We start from the raw sequence: 25001 nt of genomic DNA, 5'->3' as shown, positions 1-25001 counted from the left end.
TCGTGCCGGCATTCATTTATTCATGCTCTGAAGTTGTGATAGTGTCGAATCCATCAGAAAGAGGAATTGTTTCAGTAGTAGTTTCACGACTTGGCTGATTAACAGAGATCAGAAGAAGCAGCCTAACTGTGGCAACCACTACAGCATGTAGTTTTAACAGCTCTTTAGGGAGCTAGTTAATGAAAGAATCACTACAGAAACACATCCATGTGAAAAAAGGAGCATTCTCATACAACACTCAGAGGATATGTCATAAGTGGAAATATGTTCATAATTTCTATTTACTCATAGCTGTAATTACCATCTGCCTTAAGAGTACTTTCAGTCTTTGTCAAAGTTGCTTAGATATTTCCTTTGTCACATATCAAGCAGAGAAGTTCTGCACAGACTAGATCCTGCCCTGTGATTTCTTTTTTATTCTTCTGTAAGAATTTAATTATCTATTCTCTGTGTGAAGAAAGCACCAGCATTCCCAGAGACCTGAGCCTCCCCAGCCTGCTTGGGCTGGCATTCATCGCATTCATGTTCTTGCTTATTTTTGCCATCTGTCTGCAAACCAGAGTTCTTCACTTTTGAATTCATGCTGGTTTATATGTTGCCCGCTAATTTTTAACTCTTAAAAAGCTATTCCTCTTTTTTGCTGCAGTGTCTACGAGCCGGATAGAAACGTGCTGAGAAGGAAAGAATGGGAAAGGAGAAATCAGGAGGCCCAGCAGGAGGATGGCGCATTTAACACGAGTTACTCCCTCTTCAGTGAACCATACAAGGTAGATGCTTCCCAGCTGGGCAGCTTATTTAGTTATTTATTTATTTATTCCTTCCACAGTACAAAAATGCAGCCCGCAGAAGGCATTATCCGGGTTTCAGCGCCCTCCCACAACTGCTAGCCTCAGAAAATTCACAGAGAAAATTTATGGCTCATTGAGAATCGGATTTTATATATACGTGTGTGTGTGTATATATATATATAAAAGCTTCTTGTAATGTTCAGCAGCACATGAGAATGAAATAAACTAGAAATAACCTGACAATATTTGAGGTGGAATTAAAACTAGGAGGTGAAGGTGACGGTGCCCTGTTTTTGCAACGCTTAGAAAAAAACAATTGTGTTAGAATTGTGTGTGAAGGTCAAGCAATACAGTAAACATTATGCTCTGGCCAAGGTTAATGCAATGAAATATCTTGGTGTTTACTTTTTTTTTTCCCCTGTAAGCATTACCAACAAAATTTGTCTGCTAGACATGTTTCGCCCTCACCAAAGGCAGAAGTAACTTATGAGTCTCAACTCCCTGTTTTGTTCCTCATAGTAAGAGTAGTGCGATGCGGCAAAACCGTCCCTCCGCGCTCCTTCTTAGAAGGGTCAAACAGGTTCTTCTGCACCTTGCAGAAGCCCTCAAACCAAGCCCTTGTGAACAGGACCAGGGAGCAGTATCCCACGGGGGCTGCTCCTCTCCCCCAGCTAACCCAGGGATTTTCCCGGCACGCATCAAAGCATCATCATGTATCATCTGCTGTGCCCTTCCAGTAATGTCCAAGTTACTGTTAGAACCACCATGTTGTGAAGCCTTTCCCTTCACGCAGCATTGCTTGTCCTTGATGCTTTGGGTGCTTTAGTGCTGTTTTCCAGGAGTCGGGCTTCTGCACCTGACTTCCCTGCTTCCCGTGTTTCTGCCCACGCTCCAGGCTCAGCTTTTAGCTTGCTGTTCTTCTAGATTGTCGTTTCTTCCTCATCCCTAATAAAAAAGAAAGCCCTACTACTTTCCAACTGTGTCCCTTGACAGAAGACAGCTCTGTCTGCCTTGAAGCTGACCTCCAGCTGCCCGAATTTCAGATTCATTAGGAAGGCATTTAGAAACCATGGGAAATGTCTTGAACTCCTCAAGGCTCTACTTGAAAAAGTCTACTGTGAGACCAATCAAGGGATAATGCATGGAAAAAAGCCTGAAAAGCTTAAGGAAGCTGTGTCTTGGCATTTTGTGAGGGCTCTGCTGCAATGGGGACTTGAAAATTTTCCATTTGGTAGGTCCAATCAAATACAGCCCTCACAAAAAGGGCCTGTCCTTCTGCTGGGTCCCTGATATCATTTTGTCTGTGGGACATAAAGTTGGCTATACTGAAGCTCAAATCCCCTATAGAATTGGTATAGTTGGAATATTTTGTGCACTTTGATTATTACTTGTCTGCCAATGTACTGACTGTCATGGCACAGACTTCGTGTATCACAGACGCACCGCTACTTTCTGGGTTATGATGTCTGAAGGCACGTCTATGCAACCACAGTATAATTCCATCAACTTTAATAGGAGTGGATGAAAAATCATTGCCATCTCTAGAAGCAGAGAGGATACTGAGTGGGTGTCCTATGGGGAGATCAGAATAATGGCTCCATCCATGCTTCTCATCTTTGAACTCTATGTCCCTGTTTTGGACAAGGAGGTGAAGAAGGTGCTGCAGAAATACATCCTACAGCTGGCTTGGTCAAGAAGACATGGAGAAAGGCGAAGCTCAGGACAGCAGTATAACTCACCCACAGCTCTGTCAGTATGACAGTCACAGCTGCTTGGGATGAGCAGTCATTCTGACAGTATCGGACATCGAAACTTCAGTGGTGGTATACTCTGAATGTCGTGGGTACGCTAGCAATGGACCATTGCGCTGTCTGAACTCCTCCAAGCATTTGTGAACCTTCAGTGTGAGGGTGCAGAGCCACAGCTTGGGCTTTTTGAGCTTATCGTGGAGAGAGGCTGACTGCAAAGAGGAAATCTTTCTGCGAAAGCAAAACTGAAACCCACACTCTTACTGCCTTTAAAGATCATGGTCAAGTTTTAGGTGTTTCTAGAGGGGAATGAAGTTACAGCAGACATTCACTGCAAGCTCTGATTACATTCAGTATTCCTCTGCACAGCTTGAGAAACATGAGCTAAAGCCAAAGGATTTGCCATTCAGAAGGCCGTATCTGAAAATCAGAGGCAGACTGGAAATCTCTTAAATCTTATGTCCTCTCTCACCTTGACATGTATCACTACTCCTGTAACATCAGATTTTCTGAAAAATCCTGACTCTTCGGGTTCCCCTTATCCTATTCAAAGTATCCATAGCAACCCTTTATGAAGGATTACGGGAAATCCGGTATCTTTTACTTAAAATGTCTTTTACAGGGGGTAAAAAGTAGGAGTTTCATTCCAGATATTTCCTGGACAGAGTGCCTTGCCTCATTAGCCATATCAGTATTTTTAATGAAGATAAAAATTCTGGTGCCCTCCCATGCAACCAGCAGGTTTATTTTTAGAAGTGTTGAATCTTGCAGTCTTCTAATGCATTACAGAAGAATATCAGAGCACCGTGAGTTAGAAAGGTTTGCACAGAATGCTTTTCCTACTTACTCATTTTGTGATCGTGTTTTCCCTATGTGAACGATTAAATAAGGCCAGCAATATTTCAGAGCAAATAATAAGACAAACTGTTACATCTAAAGCTCATAACAAGTTACCTCAGATTCCATCTTGTTCCCAAAAGGATGTAGGTGAACTCTTCTGGATGAGATCAGCTCAACATAAAATCTTCTCACCTCAGGTTGTCCCCCGTGTATCCAGAAGGAATAAACAACACCAGCCGGTTGCCAGCATGTGCCGTGGTACAGGTTTGCTGCAATTATTCTTGTGGTTAACAGGGATCTCTCAATACGAGGTGTCTCTGCGTGACCTTCCCATCACATCCATACAGAAGACAATCTGCTGAATTCTCTGGGCTAGCGACAGTCTACAGATAATCTGAATTTAGGCTTTTATTTACTTCCCATCCAAATAGCAGCCATCAGAAAGAATGAACTTTCTGTTAGGGAAGTTGTACTCAAGGGCAAAACTTGCACATAAATTCCCCTACATTCATGGACCGAGAGGCAGGTGGGGTGAGAGCTGCCCCACAAACCGTCTGTGCTGTAGGAGACTTGTGGGCGTCAGGAGCCCTGTTCCATTTGGTGGTCCTTGTCGCCATGCTCCTGGCAGGGAAGGAAACCTCACACACACAGGCTGGCTCAATCAGGCTGGGTGCAGGCCCAAAGGGCAGATCTTCCTCCCTAGAGGGAAGCTGGAAACGTGTTTCTCTGCAAGGTATCTACACAAGTTGGAAGATCCACTGGAAGCATAGACGAGATCCACTGGGGAAAAGGAAAATTTTCTGTGCCTTTTGGGAAGTAATTCTGCTGGTCAAAGTGATGCCCAAGTGTAAAAGCTATTTAATTGATCACAGGAGACACACGAGTATATCTCCAACCTTCTTTCTTTTCAGAGGTATGTGATGCTTCTCACTTTTGAAGCCTCATTAATAGCTTCCTCTTCTTTGGGACATCGATGTGATCCCTATGAAGTGAAGGAACACTCTCTTTTTAATCCACTTGCTGTCTGTGAATTAATGCTTCATATTTCTTTTCATAGCAGGTTATTGCTCTTGTGACAACAACAGTTGCATATGCAGAGAGAAGATCAGGCTGTAGTGGTTGAGCCATCTTATTCCAAGTTTGCAAAGCAATGTTGCAGATGGAACACTTTTGAGTATTTCCCTTCCCACTTCCCTTCGATATATATTACTGATATATATTCAACTCTGTTAGCATTGTAACAAATGCATATCGAAAAGCTCGCTGCAATGTATTTTACGTACTTACATGGTAGGGTCCTTGAAATTTGAGGGGACAAGTTTCAAGCAAGACAGGACCGCTTCTACCGTCTGACTTAGGAATGCTTCCACTGTAGTCCTCTGAAAGTTAGCATGTGGCAATCACTGCACTCATTTACAGGGCATTTTTGCTTGGATTCAGGTTTTTTTAATAGGAAACCCTAAAAAAAAAAAGATTCTGAACTAGGGGAGTTTCCCTTACATTTTTGTTTGAGTGATTCAATTTTATTTGAAGGCGTAGAAGCAAAAATATCCCCAATTTTCCACAGTAACTGATGTTGCTACTGTATCTTTTGTATTTTTTATATAACTTTAAGGGGGTCTTCTCCACTCCCTTTACTCCCATCTTTCTCCTTCTTTCCGTTTTCTTCTAAAACAGAGAGTCTTGAGATGAAAGCTTGGCCTTCTGAAGCCAATAGGAGTTTTCCCATCCAGACCCCATGTCTGGAAGAGAGAAAGAAGAACACCACTGGCTCATTACTGTCCTCTCTGAAAACGTAAAGCAAAGAACATCACATGCCTGAATCTTGGCAGGGTTCAGAAAAATCTCTGCTGTGTAAATGCTAATGATACACCCTTTTGCTTACAGTGGCTTTTTAAAGCAAGAATTTTCAGTCTTTTCCAGTATGCTTTTTTTTCGCTTGTTTTATTTCTTTGTGGAGCTTCTGCCTTTTCAGCCAGGAAGTAAATGGATGATTTTAAAGACAATGATTAGTATTAAAGGGGAGGGAGGGTGGCTGTGTTCCCCCTGTCGCACACAGCAAGCACTTAGCAATGTGAATAATTTGGGGGGTTCTGTTCACCTTTTTTTTTTAAAAGTGGAGAGTACCCTGGAGCAAGCAGCCTGTCAGTACTTTCAAAGAAGGGACATAATCATCTGTAGTTTTCCTGTTGTCCCACGAACTGTCTTCAGGTCACCTCAGAGTATTTGGTTGGCTTAGACTGGTGAGTTCATTCAGTGCTTACACTGGATGTTGTGTGGCTTCCCAGATGCCGTGTGAAAACTTAGGCAGGCAGAGAAGGAAATTGGGAATGCAGTGTTTTCATTCATGGTTGAAGGAGAGCTTGCTCTGGGCTACAGGAAAAGTTTTATCATGGTCAGATTTAATCCAAACCATTCTGTGTAGTTGCAATAATAAATTTTCTAGTTTCCAGGTAATATACTTTAACTACAGCATGATACCAGTGATAGATTTCTTTTTTTATATACTCTAAGGCCCTTTATAGCTTTTCCAGTTCAGGGTAGATTTAAGATGTTGACAAGTGTCTTCAGAGACAATAAGGATTTTCGATTTCATCCCTCAACGCCGCTGCTGAATAAGGCAGTGCTACTTCAGTAAGGATTTCAGCAGAAGCATGCAGGGAATTTTGTTTTTCTTATGTTGACTGTTGCAGAACACTCGGATTTTTGTCTTGCAGACTAACAAGGGGGATGAGCTCTCGAATCGCATCCAGAATACGCTGGGCAACTATGATGAAATGAAAGACTTGTTAACTGACCGATCAAACCAGAGCCATCTTGTTGGGGTTCCAAAACCTGGGGTTCCTCAGACGTCTCTCCCCAAGCCCGATGAACATCTTGTAGCAGACTCGAGACCACTGCCTCCTCCCCCCATTTCCAGCACTACTTCTTCCACACCAGCAGCCCTATCAGCCCAGCAGAACAAAAGCACCACCATGGGCTGGCAGAAAGCTGGGCACAATGCCACTTCAGATGACCAGCAGAGAGTGAGCAAGCATGGGCACCGATCGCTGGAGTCACACAAGGGTGACTTCAAACTGGCAAACCAAAAATCCAGTCTGGAGAAACTAAAACGCTATGCATCGAGTCCCACCACTTCCTCCTCCTCCTCCTCCTCCTCCAAGACTGCCCAGCAAAGCTCACTGAGGGCCACGCTAGGAGACAACGTCAACAGAGTGCAGCACCCGGCAAAGCTCAATTGTAGCTCGGAAGGAGGAGCTCAAGCTCAAGAGAGGCCAGCAAAGCATGGTGGCAGTCACTGTGTCCAAAACTTCCCACCCTCTCTTGCTTCAAAGCCCAGTCTGGTTCAGCAGAAACCAACAGCTTATGTAAGGCCAATGGACGGTCAAGACCAGGCCCCTGATGCCTCTCCAAAGTTGAAGTTACCAGCAGAGACGACCAAGTCGTATAGGGGAGTGCCTTCTAACAAGCCTGATTCAGCCAGGACCAAGTCAAAGATAGCTAAGTTCAGCATTCCTAAGCAAGAAGAGGTAAGTGTTTTTATGCTTTTTATGACACACCTCCTTGGATGGATGGATGATACCTTAGAGCTGCAAATTGCATCTGTCTCTTTACACATTTTTATCATATTCGTTTGCAGGTTGAATTTTTTTTTAACATCAACATAGTATATTGCAAATAGCCGCCTCACAGTAATATAAAGATATCTCAACAGTGAAATGCTCACTGTCTTCAGGACCATAACACTTCCTACAATGGCACATTTTATAGTAGTATATGCTATTTCACTGATTTTTTTTCCTGAGTGTTCGCATATAAAGTCTGGATACTTTTTTTTTTTTTTTTTGCTAGGCAGGTGTATTACTTCTAACTGTTCAAATTTCGTTGACCTCTTTCTCTTTGGCAATGAATAAATGAAATGCTTGTGATCAGAAGGAGTTCTGCCATCCTCAATGATGCCAAAGTCGTTATAGAATCTAAATAAATTACTTAAACAATATGAAATTTGTGGACTAGATAAGAATACAGCAATGAGACTCTTTTAGTTCATATTATCTGTTTCTTTTTCAAAACAATTTCTGCAAAGACTGAGGATTGCTTCCTAAAGAATCACCATCTGTAGAAACTCAGCCATGCTTCAAGTATGAGAACCTGTCTGAAAATGATTCTAGACAACATTTCTGTTATCAGCAGTAGATATGAAAGATTTCTGCTTGGACTTATTTTATGTTCATTTATTTCACGTTCCTTCTATGCCAGTAGGACACCTTGCTTTATCACTTATACAGTCTGTGATTTTTTGTTTGATCTTTTTTTTTGATGGGGAGGAAATGGTTGATTTTGGCAGAATTTTGGTGATTTTTTTTTTTCTGCAGTGTAGTCAGAGACCTGTATGCCAATACAAAGATGGTCACATCATCCTCTTGTGCAAATTGGCAGAGCTCCTAATTTATAAAACATTTTTAGTATTTATAGGACCAAGCGACTCTATTTGGCTGAATCACTGTGACATTCTCAGAGCAGAGACAACGATTGTTTACTCTTATTTGACAGCTGTGGTGTGTCTTGAGATGTTTTTAGTCTTAACATTTTTGTTTCTAGCGTTGTTAAAGGAGAGGAAAAATCTAATTTTTGGTGGAGTTCTCTGGCCTCTTAATGCCTGTTTTTCAGAAATGGAGTTGACTGTTGTATTCCCCCTTTGGTTCGGTTTGGGAAAGAAATCTCTCTGGAAGCAATTACTTCTTTCAGCTCTTTTAGGCATTATACCCATGTGGTTTTTCTCTAAGTTGAAGTTCCATCAGTTCCAAACAACACATAGGTGATATGTTGTTCTTGAAAAGGGGTTGTTTTAGGCTCTTAAGCCAGAATTGATAAGCAAATTTAGCATTCACAAACTGCTGTAATTGTGCACATAGATCAGGTAACGGCAGATACTAATATCCATTTAGCTATTATTACCTCTTTCAGACTTGTGCTTCTATCTGCAAGTGGGAAGTATTGTTAGAATTAAAGATGCCTGTGGCAATTGTCTGGGTCTTTCAAATTTTCCCCCTTTACATGTATGCAATACTCTAAGGACTAGTTTGGAAAGGAGTTTCGTTAGGCGATCATTTGTTTGTCTGAAATTCAGGATTTACCATTTGCATTCCAAATTCGCCTACCTCAGGAAAGAAAGCTTTCATTTGTTGTATGTAATCCATGCCAATGCATGAGGGTAAATTTATACTGCAGTTTCTAGATGTGTAGACGTATTTGAGATTGCTTTAAACTAACTTGCTTAGATACTGATGGCAACGTAGGCTGTGGTAGGAGAGAATGGACTGCAGGGTAGCTACTAAAGCGTTCACCAGCTTCTTACAGATTTTATGGGAGGCAGTATTAATGAAATGGTATTTGATAACATAACACAAACATTTAACTGAAGTTGAAGAAGGTGGACAAAGACATTGCCTGGTAGGTTAAAAAGCTAAGAGATTATAAAAAATTATGGACAAATCAGAAGAAAAATACTAGGTATGATAGGTGTTGGGGTTGGAAACTGGAGCTAATGAAAGACAACACTTAGGTCTCATGTTGGACGGCTGAGAGTCCTGGTGATAAAAGCACCCAGCTTTTCTTCCTTTATCCTGACATTTCCTTTGTTCTAACATTTTCCATCCCAAGCGGCACAAGATGAAACTTGTAACTGTATTGCTACAGGGAGAGATATTGACCAAGACTGAAAGTTTTTTCGGTCAGTGTTGCCTAATCCATCCTCCCTTTTATTTCTAATCATACTTCTTCTTATTTCAAAATGTTTTTCCATTCTTGTTATTTGTATCGTGCATCTCCTAGTACAGTTTTGTAAGAATTTCCATGTGTTTTTTTTAAATTTCTGCTTTCAAACTCATAAAACTTCTCCTTTGCATCAAATGCTTGCTGTCCCCTACTAGGGACAGAGGTTTTAAGCTGCTCTCAGCACAAAACCTGTCATGGTCCTGTGAACATTTGCAGGCAAATCGATGTCTCTCTTCTTCAGGATGGGGGCTAAAGGTGATGGCCAGGAAAGACCTTATATTCCTAGTGGCCATGGGAAGAGTAGAGATGCCATATAGGATGATCGTGAAGGAAAGCAGGCTGAAAAGTAGGCTACAACAGTGCCTGGGAAGCTATATGGAAACAGAAATGAGAGTGTCAGAAAGCTGCCTAAGAGCAGCCAGGAGAATATGGGAGGCAGGAGAGGGGCGGAGAGCTTGGGGATAGGGTATCTGGAGCGCAGGTGGTGGAATGAAGCTTTATGTCTGCTAAAACAGCAGACATATGTGTGTGGCTGAGATGGGCTAGGTAGGGTAGGGTGGTGTGCTCTGGGGGTTAGTGTAGGCAGCACCGTGAGGCATTGCTGGCTCGTGGTCAGCTTGTTGTCCCACCAGGACCTCCAGGTGCTTCCCTGAGGAGCTCATGTCCAGCCAGTCAGCCCCCAGCCCGTCCTGGTGCTAAGGTTATTCCTCCTCATATTCAGGAGTTTACATTTCCTCTTGTTGAACTTCTTGAGGTTCCTTTCGGCCCATTTCTCCAGCCTGTCAAGGTCCCTCTGGGTGGCAGCACAACCCTCTGGTGTATCAGCCACTCCTCCCAGTTTTGTATCATCTCCAGAGTTGCTGAGGGCACCCTCTGCCCCATCGTCCAGGTCATTAATGATGTTAAAGAGTATTGGCCCCAGTACTGCCTGTGAGAGTAGCGGCTGGCCTCCAGCAGGTCTTTGTGTCACTGATCACCACCCTCTGGACCACTTTTACAGCCATTGCTTTCTGTCTGCAGGCCTAATTTTGTCATCACGCTTCTTTTTTTTTTTTTTTTTTTTTTTCCCCAGGTCTTAAAATGTGTTCACACTGATACCATGGCCCAAAGCCTATACTTTTCAACTTGGCCTAGCCAAGTTCTACAGCTGCTTAACTGAACTGAAAACTAAACTGCAGGAGTCTGTAAGGGAAAAAGATGCTAAGAGGGGAAGCAAGATGTGAGTGCAGGGTGTCGATGTGAGATAAAACATGAGACTCAAAGGAGGAAAAACTAGGGGGCAGAGGGCAGGGGAGAAGCTGGCTAGCCTGACCAAGCAGAGAAGTGAATGGTGAGATAGGACCAAGTTGAGCCCTCTGTTTCCACGCACTTGCATTTAGCTTGTACTACTTTCTGGAGTCTATCAGTATATCTAATACCTGTGCACTTTCATTTGTGTTTACCAGTTTGAAGGAACCATCAGTAGAAAAATAACCACATAATGAAACAAAGTTAAGCTTCCCTGTAAGAACTGAAGAATAAGCAATGTCACGCAAAGTGTGTGTCTTCAGCAGGACACAAAATCCTCTTCTCTACATCCCTTGAGGTTTTCAGAGAAACAGGGCACAAAGTTGGCTGCAGTACAATTATTATTCACTGGAAATAAAATCACTTGAATAGAAATTATAGACCATTACTTTTCAATACATGAAAAAGGTTGATTTTTAATGTAGTTCAATACTTCATTTAATATTTTTAATCAGTTTTGGAAAGCCTTCAATATCTTGACACAGACTGAAGCTTATAATTTTTTTTTAATTGTTTTAATGAGAATAACTTGGATAGACCTGTGTGTAGAAAGGTAGCAGTTACTCATGTGGGAATTTAATCTTTAGGAGCCAGGTTCATCAGTGTTAATTAGAATCCATACCCAACCTCCTGGTCCTTCCAAAATTATCATACTCCTCTGTGGAAATGATAGCTCGTCATCTCAAGTACTGCTATTTCACATTTTGAACTACTCAGAAATTATATTGCTGTAGGTAAAAACCCACTGTATTGGATAGAAAGGAAGAGAAATTTGATACCAGGGAGAGAAGAAAAGAGGCAGGAAAATCAAGTGCCTCTCTTTTCTAAAATTTTGTTGAGTGAGACAATAAGAAAAACCTAAGATGGCAAATCATGTTCTTGATATCTGAGTTCTGTTGTTGAAATTCATCTTATAGGCTGCATGCTGCTTTTTTATTACACTGAAGAAGCCTTATCTGTTGTCTTTTGCTTACTTCTCTAAGGGTTATGGAGCAAAGAAATCGAGGCTGTATTCAAGAATGACTAGCAGTCTAATGGCAAAAAGGATAGACTTGGTTCTGTTCAATTTGGGAACACATTTATGTGAAATGTAGATAAGGTCATCATGAGGACACATTCCACTTCACAGAGTACTTACACAACTTCTGCAGCAGAAGTAACGCACAATAAATTAAATGCTGATTTACCCCCTCCCCCCTCCCATTTTTGCCCTGATCTTACTCAGGCAAAATACTATTTGCCTGGATAAGATACTCTCTGCAGTCATTCTCATTCGAGTGGCTATATATAGCTATCAGCATCTGGCACATGCACTAGCAAGTGTTCTTTAAATCTGCAATCTTTTCTTCGCCTATCAGTTCTATCCCCATATCTTAATGGAAAGCCAAAAAACCCCACAACTCTTTCCTCCCCTTCTTCCCTTCCTCTGAAAAAACCCTCCCAAATATTGGCTTCATGTCTGCAATTCGTTCAAACCCAAACTCTCTTAAGGAGAGCTTTGGTGCATAGCACATATGATAAGTAGATCCATTCCAGTTTAAAATTGAAGGTGGAAGTTCATGTGTGAAAAAACAAGTGCAGCTACATCTCATTTGGCAACAGAAGCACCAGTGTAGAATAAATTGGGAAGATGGCCGTGATTAGTGCGTGCTTCCCCTGGAAATACCACGTATCTGGATCTATAGGAAAGTAGAGGGGAGACAGTGTCTCACGAGGAAGGAAAAGGGTTTAGAGGAGATCTGAGTAAGTGCTTTTCCTCAGAGGCATGGCACCACCATCCCCTCACTGCGACGGAGCCTGTTGAACTGGTGCAGGAGTAAGAGTTGAAGCCAGGTTCTTCTTCTCTCCTTCCCAGGGTGTTCCATTCTGTCCCAGAAAGGCAGAAATGAGAATAGAAGAGCAGTTGAAGATGCTTTTAGATAAAAAGAGAGGGAGGGACTGAATGCATTAGCAAAAAGGTCCAGACTTCTTCCGGCACCATTCTAGGATGCGCCCAAAGAGTCTGGAGACATAAGCGCAGAATTAAGTGTGTTGTTTCTGCTCTACCATCTATCAGCTTTATTGAAGAATTGCAGTACTTGAGAAGCCAGTTAGCAATCACAGCACTCGAGTACTGTAAGTACTGTAAGTATAAGCCGGTTGTAGATGTTTTCTTTCCCAGATGTTCATGGGAACAAGTTAGCAAGCTGCATTTACAAGAAGACACAGCTCAATTCATCCCCGTAATGGTACCACTGACCTTCCTCACAAATAAAGGATGTTTTCCCACGTTAAACAGGAAGAACCGGACAACAAGAGCAGTGTGGTGCAAAGATCCCTGCTAGTCGTGGGTTATTCAGGACCTTCGAGTGTGTCTGTGGGAGGGCTGTGCATTACTGCCTGTTTTTATGTAGGAGAGTTCAACAGACTAGGACTGAAAAGAAAGAGTGTATTAAATAGACAGAGTGGTGTTTGAAACGCTCTTAACGAACACAGTGGAGACCACAATGCGCAAAGATGGATTTTCAGTATAGTTTTCAAGTTGTGACACAAGCCCCTGCCTTTCTCACGTTCTGCAGTCGCCCAGGCACACAGTGACTGTGTGTGCAGGCAGTTTCGCTGAACACAGTGGGCCTAATCTCTCTGGTTATTCTTGCATGGCAGCTCTTGTGGCAGGAAAATACCGTTTAGACGCCTTTACTTGACTTTTAGAGCTCCCTAGTTTTACTGTTTCTACCCTCGATGAAACACGTTTCTTTTCCCTTTTGAATTAAACATGATTTTTTTTTATTTTTTTTTTTCTGGGAAAGCACTAGCTAAATTTATCTATAGGTTTTTGAAAATAAAGGATTTATTTACATAGATCCTAATTTTTCCTGTATGGACTGATTAGCATATGGTGTGTGCTATGCGTTTGTTGCTATGGTGAATCACTTGTTGTTCCTCTTTGTTTTTCACTGGTAGGATGACTATCATCAGAGAAAAATCTCTTGAAATGGGATGTAAACTTACGATTGTCAAGGGAATTCCTTAATGTATGCACCTGCCATTTTACAAGTTTTCCCTTAGGTTGCTTTTTTCCTAATTATTGAAAAAAATATTTTGAGCAGTTCATTGGGGTCTCTCATAAGTCAGATCCTCCCTTTGATAAAACTGGTCTTTCCATCTTTTCAAAAGTTGGAAAAGTAACCACTTTTGGGGTAGGGAGAGCTCAGTGGATATAAGAATGTGGTTCATTGTGAGAAAAGTGTATTCCTTTTGCCTTCCCCACCCCCCCGGAGTGGATGGTTTGGCTCTGCAGTTGATACAAAAGTGCATACATAAAAATGTCCACAACCCTGGATAATTGCTTCTTTAGTTCCTATTGGTAAGCGCTAAAGTTATTGATGAAGGAAATAAGATTTCTAGAATTACAAAAAACAGTTTTTAATTGCACATTTTGTCTGTTTGTTTTTTAATCCATTGTAGTGCTTATGATGATGATAACTGGATGTAATAAAAATCCTCCCTACCAGAAACAAAGTAGTCTAATAGACCTCCTTTGTGAAATGCGCCTCAGAAGACACATGGCATTGCTATCACTTTTCCACCTTTGGCCCCATTAACATGGATTCCTCCCAGATCTGTAAGGGTATTCAGCAGTTGGAGGAAGCGGTCCTTTTCTGGAGGCGCGCTGCGGCACGGCGCTCCTGCAAGCACAAGAAGCTGTCCTCCGCGCGAGGTTTCGGCTGAGCATCTCCTCCCCATCTGCTTCGTGGCTCCTTAAACAAAGGCGCGCTTAGAAAGGGTTAGGGTATGGACAGAGAGCAAGGGTGGGCTTGCGGTGGATTTCCGATTACCAGTGAAATACTTAGACACAGTCTGCTTCTCAGACCTTACATCGCACAACACTGGAGCGTTGTATCAGTGTGCGGTCAGGTGTGGAGCCCAAGCCCTCCTTGCTCCTGCAGAGCAGTTATTAATGCCAACTCACATTCTCCTTTCCAATAATTATAGCAGGGTAGAGCATTTCTGTCTACTCTTCGTCTTCACAGCAATCTACAAGGGATCATGTAGGATGTAAAGGTGGTTTAGGATGATTTTCTATTTTTTTTTAAATATCCATGCGAAATATTTTACTGCTTTGTTTTGTAGTTTCCCCAGTCTTTCATGAATCAGAGTGACATGAAACTGTCACCACTGAACAGACTCATGGGGGTCAGTTATGACTGATGAGCAAGAGAACCAAAGGAAAATACAGCGAGCTTCACAGATCACTGTTAATTCCAGCTAAATAAATAATGTATATGTGCCACTTGATGTGTAAGGTTAAAGAGGTCAGACCTCCAGTAATTGTTGTAAATGCACCCAGCCAGGCCAGAAGCAGTTAAATTCTTTATTGTTGGTCACATATTCACTTACAGTAAATGAAGACAAATATATCCTTAAATATCTGCATGTAACATACTTTATTCACCCTGCACGTCGTAAAGTTGTCATTTCCGTAGCACTTCTGAATATGGAAGATCTATCCCTGTGGTATCACAAAATAGCTTCCTAGAAAAGTAATTAACAGAAGGCTTTTTTTTTTTCTTTTTTTTTTTTTTTTTAAGTTCAGAAAAGATAAATAACGTAGGCGTCTGATTTCCTGTCACTCTTGGTTAACTTTGTATGAAAATGGATAGCTTCCAAATTAAAGCAGGCACCGGCCTGTCTGGAGAAAAATGCATCTGTAAAGAAATGTGTACATTACATATTCATGTACTTCCAAATCTCTTAATTGTATTTTACATGTAACAATCGCATGTTCTGAAATACAGTACCTTTTTTACTTTTTGAGTTAAAGCCAGCATGCCAGAAAGGCTGAGGTTGCTTCTTACACGGTTGAGGATAAGCATTTCCTTTCCCAAATTCCCTCACACATGCCCCACTCTCTTCCCTCCCCACCAACACGTTTCTCTGAGCGATGGAGGCTCAGCGTGAGGTGACTTTACACCGCGGTTTATTCAGAAGATAAATACACAAAAAGCATTCAGGCCAGTGAGCCACAGGGTCAGGAATATTGAGATCCAACATTTTCTCTCAGAACCAAAAATTGCTATTCATATTCCTCTGCATTTACTGCAAATGGCTGTAAGGGAAGCTTGTGTATCTAGAAAGAGAGGAAAACCAAGAGTATTTCTTGTCAACTCTTATCACTAACACATGTTTGAGGAGAGATGGGATTTCAAACCCTCTCTCTGCTTTGTAACTATTCTGAAATGAGATGTTGAAGATGATGTGTTTTTTTTTTCTTGCACGTGCTAGAGATTATTAGTATTTAAATACCAGCAGCGTAATCTATTGTTAATCTAATTTTGCATTTATTTAAAGCTAGTTGTACTACTGCATTCAGATGCAGAGGCAGGTACAGCTTTATGTGACTGCTACAGCTTCTAGACCTGAAGTAGAAAAGGGGAAGATAGCTGCAAGATTATTGGTTGCAAACGCGGTCAAAACCAATATTAATACAAAGTATTTAGAATGGCCATGATTTGGCCATTATGCATTATTTTCTAAGATGCCTTCTCCGATTTTAATTACAATCTCAGGGACATCTAATACAAGAAAATTTATTAGCAGATTAATTTCTGATTTCATAGAAGTACCAGTTTGGTGCAGAGGTATGCTGTCTAGAAAAAAGGCATGGGATGGAGGACCAAGTGCAATGTGAGATGGACAGTTTCAAAAATACCGTCAGCAGATAATGAATGTCTTCCTTGCACCAAATTGCAAATTTTTAGAATGCACGAAAAGTTAAACATACATAGATAGAGAGGACATAAGAATGAGCTGTGCCCCGTCAGAGTGGAGGAGTCTGAGGAAAGAATTATGTGGGAGCATAAAGCGAAAAGAATGAAATTATGCTTTGAGGAACCCACCGAGAAGGAGGGGTTAGTCATGGTCTAAATTTTTGTCCTCATGGGAGGACCAAATGCAATGTTAGATGGATAGTTTGAAAAATACCATAAGCAGCAGTCATAATTCATGATGAAGTCTGCATGCAAGATCTTTCAGTAGTTTAGAGATGGCTGAGCAGGCCCCAAAACTTTAGTTTTTTGCTGCAGTGTGTTTATTCCCATGAGAAAGCCTCTGGGAGCACCCTTCATTCCCATGCAGTTCCTGCTCCCAGATAGGAATGAACCAATGTCCAGAGGACACCCCTGATGAAGAATCAAGCTTGTCTTCTCCCATGAGGACAAAAATTTAGATGGTGACCATCACCTTCTTCACAGATGTGATAACTCTGTCTCAGAAGGAAAATGCAGTATTCATCCCCGCGTGAGTGTTATGGCAATATGCACAAAGCTGGGCTGGGATGTAGGTATGGCTTCTGTGGGAGGTGGAAGAGGTGAAACCTCACATTTACATAGGACATGCTGAATGTCTGTGAACAGCCTCTTACACAGAGCTGGAGTCTTCTGAAACAGAGCAGGTCTTCTCTTTTTTTTTCTTCCTTTTTCCCCACTCAGAGGGTTTATAGCCTCTGATAATACTTGGTTGCGTTGTCAATAAACCAAAAATGCTGCATCTTTTACCACTGTAATCTCTTCCATTCAGGAGTTTCAAAGCTATTCATAAGCAAAAAGGACAACTCTGAAAAGAATATACTAAATCTGGTTACAGAGGAGTTAGCTGAGGTGCAGGTAGATGGGGACACCTTCTTGATGGCATCACCAGCAGCTATGCCACAGACCAGGCATTTTTCCCTTGGCCTCATTTGCTGGTGGTCTGGGCTGAGGAACCAGCTGGAAAATGATATGGGAGGCTGGGACAGGATGGCACACTTCATCCTGTCCCCAGACCAAGGCTGGGCACGCTTGCGCCTGGCCACAGGCCCAGAGCAAGCACAGCAAGGCTGGATAGGTGTCAAAGCAGAGGGCAGAACTGAAGAGACCGAACTCCCAATTCCATGCTCAAATATTTGCGCTACAGCTCTCCATGTAGCAGAGCGGCCCATGAAACTCTTCCGTAGCCTTTGCGCTGGAAACGGAAGTTGGTCACAAATGTAAATAAAGGCTTCTTGCTAAACTCTGAATTAATGTTCCTCGCTGTATTTCTTCCTACCATTTAGGTCACTTGAGGCAGAGACAGTTCCTGAGTGATTATGTCACTTATGGTTTACCACTCCCATCTGAGTTACTCACTGCACATCCTCCACTAGAAATTAGTAGGAATTTTGCCATTGCATTCGGTGGTAGCGAGATCAGGATTTGACAGGGATGAATACTTCTTTTCAACATTGTATGAACTTCCTTTGGTCAAGAAGATATCGCTTGAGAGAAGACGGTCTTTTTTTCATCAGTCTGTCTTTGTTTTGTTCCAGAAATGGAGAAGTAACACTTGTGGTTGTTTTTTGATATGGTTATTACTTTGAAGGGAGTCAGCAATAGTAATTGTGTGGTGGCAGAAGGTGGCATTTGAATTCAGAAACGCTGTGCTGCATAAATCTATTAACTTCAGGACATATCTTTAGAGCATCAAAGGAGCTTCTTGACCAGTCTGAGGTGCTGGAGCCATTTATTCTCTCTTGTAATTAAAATTTCTAGCTCCCCGTTCAGAATCAGTTTCCTCACCAACTCTTCAGTGAATAAATCTACGTGAGTGATTTCCTGACAGTTGTACATTAGGAATTATGGCATATCCCTGCACATAACTTACAGAACTATCTCAATACACAGAGAGGAGACCATAAAACACGCCGAATGGGGATTTCTCAGATATGCTAATTGCTGCTATATAAAGAGCACAGGATGAAGAGCTGGCACAGAGGAAGTTCAACTAAAAAGTACCTGCCACAAATCTTTGAAGGTTCGCGGAGGAGCAAATCCTGCTGCTGCCACTTCACGGCAGAGCTCCGCTGAGCAGAGCCTTTGTAGCTCAGCGAGCTCAGGCACGGAGGGTTGGCAGCTCCCTGCAGGTCATGCATGGGCTGGGACGGCGGTCTTCCACCTCCAGGAGCTGCTGGTGGCAGCGGAGGGCCAGCGGGCTTGGCAGTGTACCGGCATGGGAGCAACTCCCACCTTCTCGGCTCCTTGGTGCCTGGGGGGTTCTCCTCTGTCCTAAAACAGCCCCCAGTGCAGCCTAATTTATTTCTCTTGAAATGGACTGGATCACATTTCCTGCTCCCATCCTCTCATCTATGAAGTTGGCTCTCAAAATAGAGCTGCTGTTTTCCTTAGACCGAATTTTTATGTATTCAGAGGACGGGCTGGTCTAACTCATGGACATCCGCTACCTCTTCTGTGAAGCTTAGGTTTGCCATTCAGTGACAGGAAGATGCCGTCCATGTAAATGATCCTCCAGATTTTTTGCAAAGTTTGTACTAAATTGACATCCGTGCCAAACGGATGCGGAGCTCCGTATTTGTAGAGCACCGCAACAGAATTTACAGTGTAGAGGGGGAGATGCAGTTCGGCACATGGGCTGTAACCAGGTGTGAGTTATACACTTGCAGCTTTTTTAGATGATACCTTTTATGCACTGACTACAGATAGGTATTTTTGCACTCAGTGGAATGGGGTTACATCACTGAACTCATTTTAAGTAGGCCATTAAACATCACTGCTTAATAGTGATTTTTAGCGATTGCACTTGAACCCTTTGCCTTGGGTTGACCTGGCAGGCAGAAATCAAAAATGTTGCACCCCAGCAGCTGACAGCTGTTCTGCTACTTCTACCAATACACCTATACGCTTTTTTTTTTTCTGTACTATCTGTGAAATGTGCATCATACTGAAGATAATAATTAATGTGGAAAGTTGAAACCAAATAGTTATCATTCAATAATTTTAATATAGAATACTTTTCTAAAATAAATCAGCTAGACAATTCAAACAGTATAGAAATGAAATGTGCCTTTGCAGGCCCTGTGGGAAATTCAGCTAATGAACTGAAGAGTATCAGTTTCTAAACAGGCAAGAAAGTCTGCTTAATTTAAATAAATAAATAAATTCAACTATTTGCCTCCTTATTTTAAAATCATAGTTTTGGGCATGATCACATAATATGAACAAAGTAAGTTCAGTGCAGCCTGTACGGTTTGAAACACCAAGCAAAATACAATTAACTTTAAAATGGCAAATTGTAATGCTATTAAAAAAAAATATCTTCTGCCTTCCGGGTGTGACTATCTTTTAAATGTGATGATGTCACCCTGTGAGCCGTTAAACCATTATCAATGAGCAGGCTGTGCATATTCTAATGATTACTGCAGAGTTGAAAAAGACTCTATAATGTTCCTTCAGTTTGTTCATCATTTTTGTTTGATAATTGTCCTAAAAATCAATGACAGCTACTGAGTACAGAAATTTGATTGAACCAAGTATAAATATAGGCAGCAATTTAGGCTGTTCTTGCTCAATAGGAAAATGTCTTTGGATAATAAGTGGATTCCTATCTAAATTCATGAGTTCTTTTATGACATTTTGGGTTAAGCCTGAAATAGATTAATCTTTTTCTGATAAAGTTGCATAAGCTGTGATTTCTCCGGTGACCGCATTTAATTGGATATTAAATAAAGTGCTTATCTTTACACCAACAGGTTTTATAGGCTGGATTCCCCCCCCCCCCCCCCAACCGTGTTTCACAGATTAAGTAACAAGTAGTAGGCACACACAAGAAATTATTGATTAAACTGTGATATGCTCAGATTAAAAATGAGACTGTCTTGATTCAGGTAGGCTTTTGAGGTTCATGACTGCAACTGAGGGTTAAATGCACAAGATAGAGGGAAACTGCAGGATGGCGCCAAGAGCCGTGCTGACAGATCAGCGCTGTGTATTCTTCCTTTCCCACGTATTCTTCAGCAAATGTACAGTGGGATAGTTTTCTGGTGGGTTTGACAAGAAGCTTAAATTCCTGATAATGTTTTTGAAAAGCTTGAGGTCAGGATTCATTATGCAAGGTGCTGTAGAAGCACACAGCGAGAAGTGTCCTGTGATAGAGCCTATCAGCCCTGGAAAAGCACAGGAAAGGTTAACAGGAACCTGGAAACTAAATTAACCTATCGCACCTGGAGAAAGGAGATAGGGACAATGCTGAGAGATGTACCCAAACGGAAAAACACTGATGGTGTTCAGGAGGAGGAAATCTTAATAAGGTGAGCAAAGACCACACTTGGGAGGAAGAGTGAGACAAGGAGGAGAGGATGGAGAAGGTGAAGCTGAAAGTGCAGCCTGGCTGGTACGGGAGATGTTCGTCTGGTGCTCCGCTTGCTGGAGAAGGTAGACCAACAAAAGGCCTCCAAAGGGGCAGCAGATAGTTTGGACTCGCTGCATTTCCTTTAACGATAATGAAGGACACTCTTTGGAGCTGAAAGGACACTTCTGTCCCAGAGAAGGGCAGGACCTTGAAGGAATCTGGCTGGATGGTTCAGGTGCATGTGTGAGATGGGTGGAAAGAAATACAGCAGCTGTGCAGAATAAGACCGGAGGGGAACCACTAGTGTGAGCCAGAGGTCTTACAGGGGGAGGAAATAAATGAAGACATTTGTGTTGAGTAAGCTGCGCTAAAGCAAATGGTGTGCAGCTCAAGCTAATTGCAATTTTTTCCCTACTGGTATGACATACTGTGAATGTGAGAACAAACTGATGCCTCCCTATGTAATCAAGCCTACTTTTGACTTTCTGGCTATGGAGCTGGCAGCCCTGCGATAGCGTTTTGTTGGGTTTCTCCTCATATATGGGACAAGAGAATTGCAGTAGCGCTCTGGAGCCTGCTCAGGAGCTTGGACAACCCTTTCCCGGTGGAATTGTTTTGACTTTGGCAAGATCAGCTGGGAAGAGGTGCGGTGTGGGTTTTGGTTCCCTCCCCCCTCCCCCCAATAAAATTTACCCATTTCACAAAGCATGTAATTGTTCCAGAGCTAATGTCAGACTTGGAAATTGTAATTGCTCACTGAAGGCAGCTCGCTTCCCACAGCGAGCCGGCAGGGGCTGGCAGTGCTACAGGTGCCATTGCTGCGCAGGCTGCGGCGACTCCCGGCTGCTGGCACTGTTTGGCTGAGATTCAAGGCACAAGGTGTTAAAAATCCCAAGTGTGTTACTGAAAGATAAAAATGGAAAGTAGTTCCACCGAGTAATGGGGACATGCCTAATGGCCTTGTGCTAATTTAAGTCTGGGGTCACTGGGCCCTCTCTTTTTCGCACAGTTGAAATAGCTGTGTCCAGATGATAAAGATGTTGACAATTATCTTCTCCATCCTCCAGAGACCACACAAAGCTAAGCCTTTTCCTTTTCCTTTCTCCTCATTTTCTTTTATCCCTGGCTTGTCATGACTTTTAACATTGGCATGAGGCTATTTTCTAGAGGAATTTCTTTGCCTTCTTGGCTTTTGGTAATGTAAGCATTTTGTTAAGATTTTTTTCTTTGAAGATGTATTTTTTTGTTAGGACTTTTTAGGATGGTGTTCTCTTTGCTGCCTCTCACAGAAGTCAGCTAGTAAATTAGCAGCCATTATTTACCCCTAGGCTTCAGAAAAATGGTAAATTACTTAAAGTTTTTCTGACTTGTTTTATTTCCAGAAAAACAAGCATTTCCAAGAAAACACCAGGAAAGGGTATTTTTATTGGAAGCTTCAGAGCTTGTGTTGGTTTTGGAGGCCAAGAGCTGGGTCAGGGGCTACATCAGCCCACCACCACGTACGCTGGTTTCTGCATCGAGGAAGGCTGAGCAGGGAAGTCTGGCGTCAGCCACATCCTACCCTCAGAGACGAGCTGGGATGGATCCCAGTGCCCAGCTGGGAATTCCCAGGGCTGTCTGCAACCCCTGCTGTTAGCAAGCCCGTGGCAGTGCTCCCTAAGCAGTTGAGGCAGTGGTAAACTACTATGTGACCAGCTTGGAGACTCTGGCACTTTTCTTAGCAGAGCTGTATCTGTTTTCAAACCTTCAGCAAAAACATAGAGTACATGGGTCAGCACGTAGCGTACCTTTAGGGTCATGGTTTCTAAGGGGGCTATTTGCATGTATAACTCATATCTCCCATAATAAGTAGACCTGTGGAATTGTTCAAGGGGAGGCAGGTTTCTATAAATGTCTCTGCTCTGTCAGCGTGGCGGTGCCGAGATTGAAAAGGCAGTTGCTATACTAGCTCAAAATGTATGTGTGTTGCATTTGTACATACCACGGACCAAGGCCTCTACAGGTATAAATTGGCCTCATGCCACCAACACTGGAGATTTACCTCTTCACTCGCTCGTCACTCATTAGATGCAAAGAAGTCACCCAAGTAAGTTCCCAGTGTCCGTGCACCCAAACTGTAGTTTAATCTCTGGTTTAACAGAGGGTCTTTGAAAAGTTCATCTACACGGACACAGCGTTTCTAAAGTGCCACCACAACAGCAGAAGCTTAAGTGCAATTTTTATTCCAATAAAGATGTGATGAAATTATGCCTAATGGTCTGCAGACCGCACTTTTATATGCACTTGCAATGCTCCCATTGACTTCAACTGCTGTTGTCAAGGTATTTCAGTACTACTGAGCTAAGGATCATTACCCTGTGCTATTACAATACATTAAACTAATGCTACCATTTTTCCATTATAACAACAATACCTGGCGACTGAAGGCTACCTCCGACCCAATAACTTGCAATCAAATATTTCTTTCCGATTTCAAAATGCATGTAAATTATGAGGCTTGAAAAAAATGTCCAGATTTGCCTAGCCCATGCCTCCACCCTGGTCTTTAATTCTTTGCATACAGACAAAACAAACTTGGCACTGATGAAGAGTTTAGAGATATTAATGTTTTTAAGAACATGAGGATTTTAGTTTATAAGTTGTGTGAAACTAGATTTGAACTACGCTTTCATTGACTTTCATGCAAACAGCGTTGGTATGATATATCTAGACTATACATATCCCAACTCCCAAACCTTGTGTCCTTCAAAAGCAAAACGATTCCCTGACTGCTGTTGATGCACAAGGGAATACTCATACAAGTGTCCTGGAGCAGAGCTCAGTTATCTGATTTCTAATATTAAAACCAACGCACCAATTTTTCCCAAGTCCTGTTTGCTCTAACATAATGGAAAATACTGCACTTAAGTGCTGCGGGGAGATAGCTTTGCAGACATTACTTTACTGGTTGCTAAGAAATTAATAATTTTAAATACATAAAGGAAAGGAAACTCACTGATTTTATAGCCTTTGCTACACTTTCTGATTGTTTGCTACTTCTTTATCTTTTTTTTTTTTACTGCCTAAAAGAAGAAAACAGTAAAGAAAAGGAATAACTGCAAAAGGCGTGAACAGCTGACTGATATTACCTTTATGATAAAGTGGACCACAGTCTGGATAAAAAAAAAAGAAACATGACCCTGAGTTCCCCTTGAGAACCTCTGCCAAACAGGAATGAGGACTTGATAACCAAAACAGAATCCAGATGTGCACAAAAATAAGCTTCTTGCTGTTTCTCCTATGTCACTTGCGCTGCACATCTACAGCTAAAAGATACGCGAAAAACATAGTTGATTCATATAGCAGGTCCTTTTGATATTGTTTAGTCCCCCAAATCCTGGAATTAGTTATTCATTGTTATATGTTGTTTGCCATTAAGATGGGAACAACCCTTCACCATATCGAAAGCTTTCTGTACCCTTTTCCTTTTAAGAATCAGCTTTTAAGAGCCATCCTTTAAGATGAAAATACTGTTATGAAAGAATAATAAAGTTACGCACAGATCTGGAAAACTGCGCTTTTCAAGACATCAGGCCAACAAGTTTCATTGCAAAGGTATTTCATGGTTCAAACACAGGGCCCATTCTAAAATGCCAAAGAATTTTGCTTGTGGAACAGATTCAGCCTTGATTGCAGAAGTCCTAATTTGGCCTCCTTTTTCTAAGCATGCAAAGTTACAGAACCACCTGCTTGTGCACCTGTGCATCAAGTCTGATGCCCACTTATTGTAAGTGACAGGTTATCGGCATGTAAGGTCTAGTACCCAGCACACCAGGATTGGCATCACACATGTCTTCAAACACAACATTACCTGGACAGTGTGGCACCTCTCGTGTCCCTTGCCGAACAAACAAATAAAACAAGAAAGAAAAGGATTGGGTAGTGCAGGATCAGTGTAGTCCTGTGCAAGAGGACACTGAGTTGCAGCCCTGGTTAGGTTCAGGAGACCTGGGCTCCCTTTCTGGTTACCTTCTCCCCCAGCCTGTGGAGGGCATGACCAGCTCTCCGTATTTCATTTGAATTCTTTGCACACTAGTTTGCCATTAAAATCTTGACATTTACCATTCGCAGATAGCTCTGTACTTCCGTGAAATAGCAGTGATGATGCAGTGGCATTAATTATTTGCCTTATAAAGGTGTCCACTGTCTAGCAACTGGTTCTTAAGCAATAACCTTCTTTTGTAAGCATGCAAAGATGCGCGTGCAAATATCTACAGGAACTCTTTACAAGTCCCAACCCCAAAGGTGCATATCACTGAAACGTGCAGATTTTAAATCCTGCCATCTGTAATACACAGTTTCTGAAGCTTCTGTAATATTCAGCTTCTGAAATGAGCACCAAAAGAGGCCTCAGTATGTAGAGGTTTGAGTACCTACGGTA

At 42.0% G+C, this 25001-nt stretch overlaps 1 protein-coding gene across 1 annotated transcript in view; it reads left to right on the top strand.

Moving 5' to 3' along the window:
• The window catches only part of AFF3 (ALF transcription elongation factor 3), a gene marked incomplete at both ends in the record, with an annotated part of 333261 nt that overhangs the window by 49100 nt on the left and 259160 nt on the right, over positions 1–25001 (top strand). The window contains 2 exons of the mRNA XM_082488937.1: positions 647–767; positions 6094–6906. Of these exons, the coding sequence (XP_082345063.1) occupies positions 647–767; positions 6094–6906 (934 nt within the window). The remainder of the gene's footprint in view (positions 1–646; positions 768–6093; positions 6907–25001) is intronic.

The sequence above is a fragment of the Vanellus vanellus genome, assembly GCF_965231255.1.
Source record: "Vanellus vanellus genome assembly, chromosome: 1".
In the NCBI taxonomy this organism is placed as follows: Eukaryota; Metazoa; Chordata; class Aves; order Charadriiformes; family Charadriidae; genus Vanellus; species Vanellus vanellus.
This window is presented reverse-complemented; position numbering and strand designations above follow the sequence as displayed.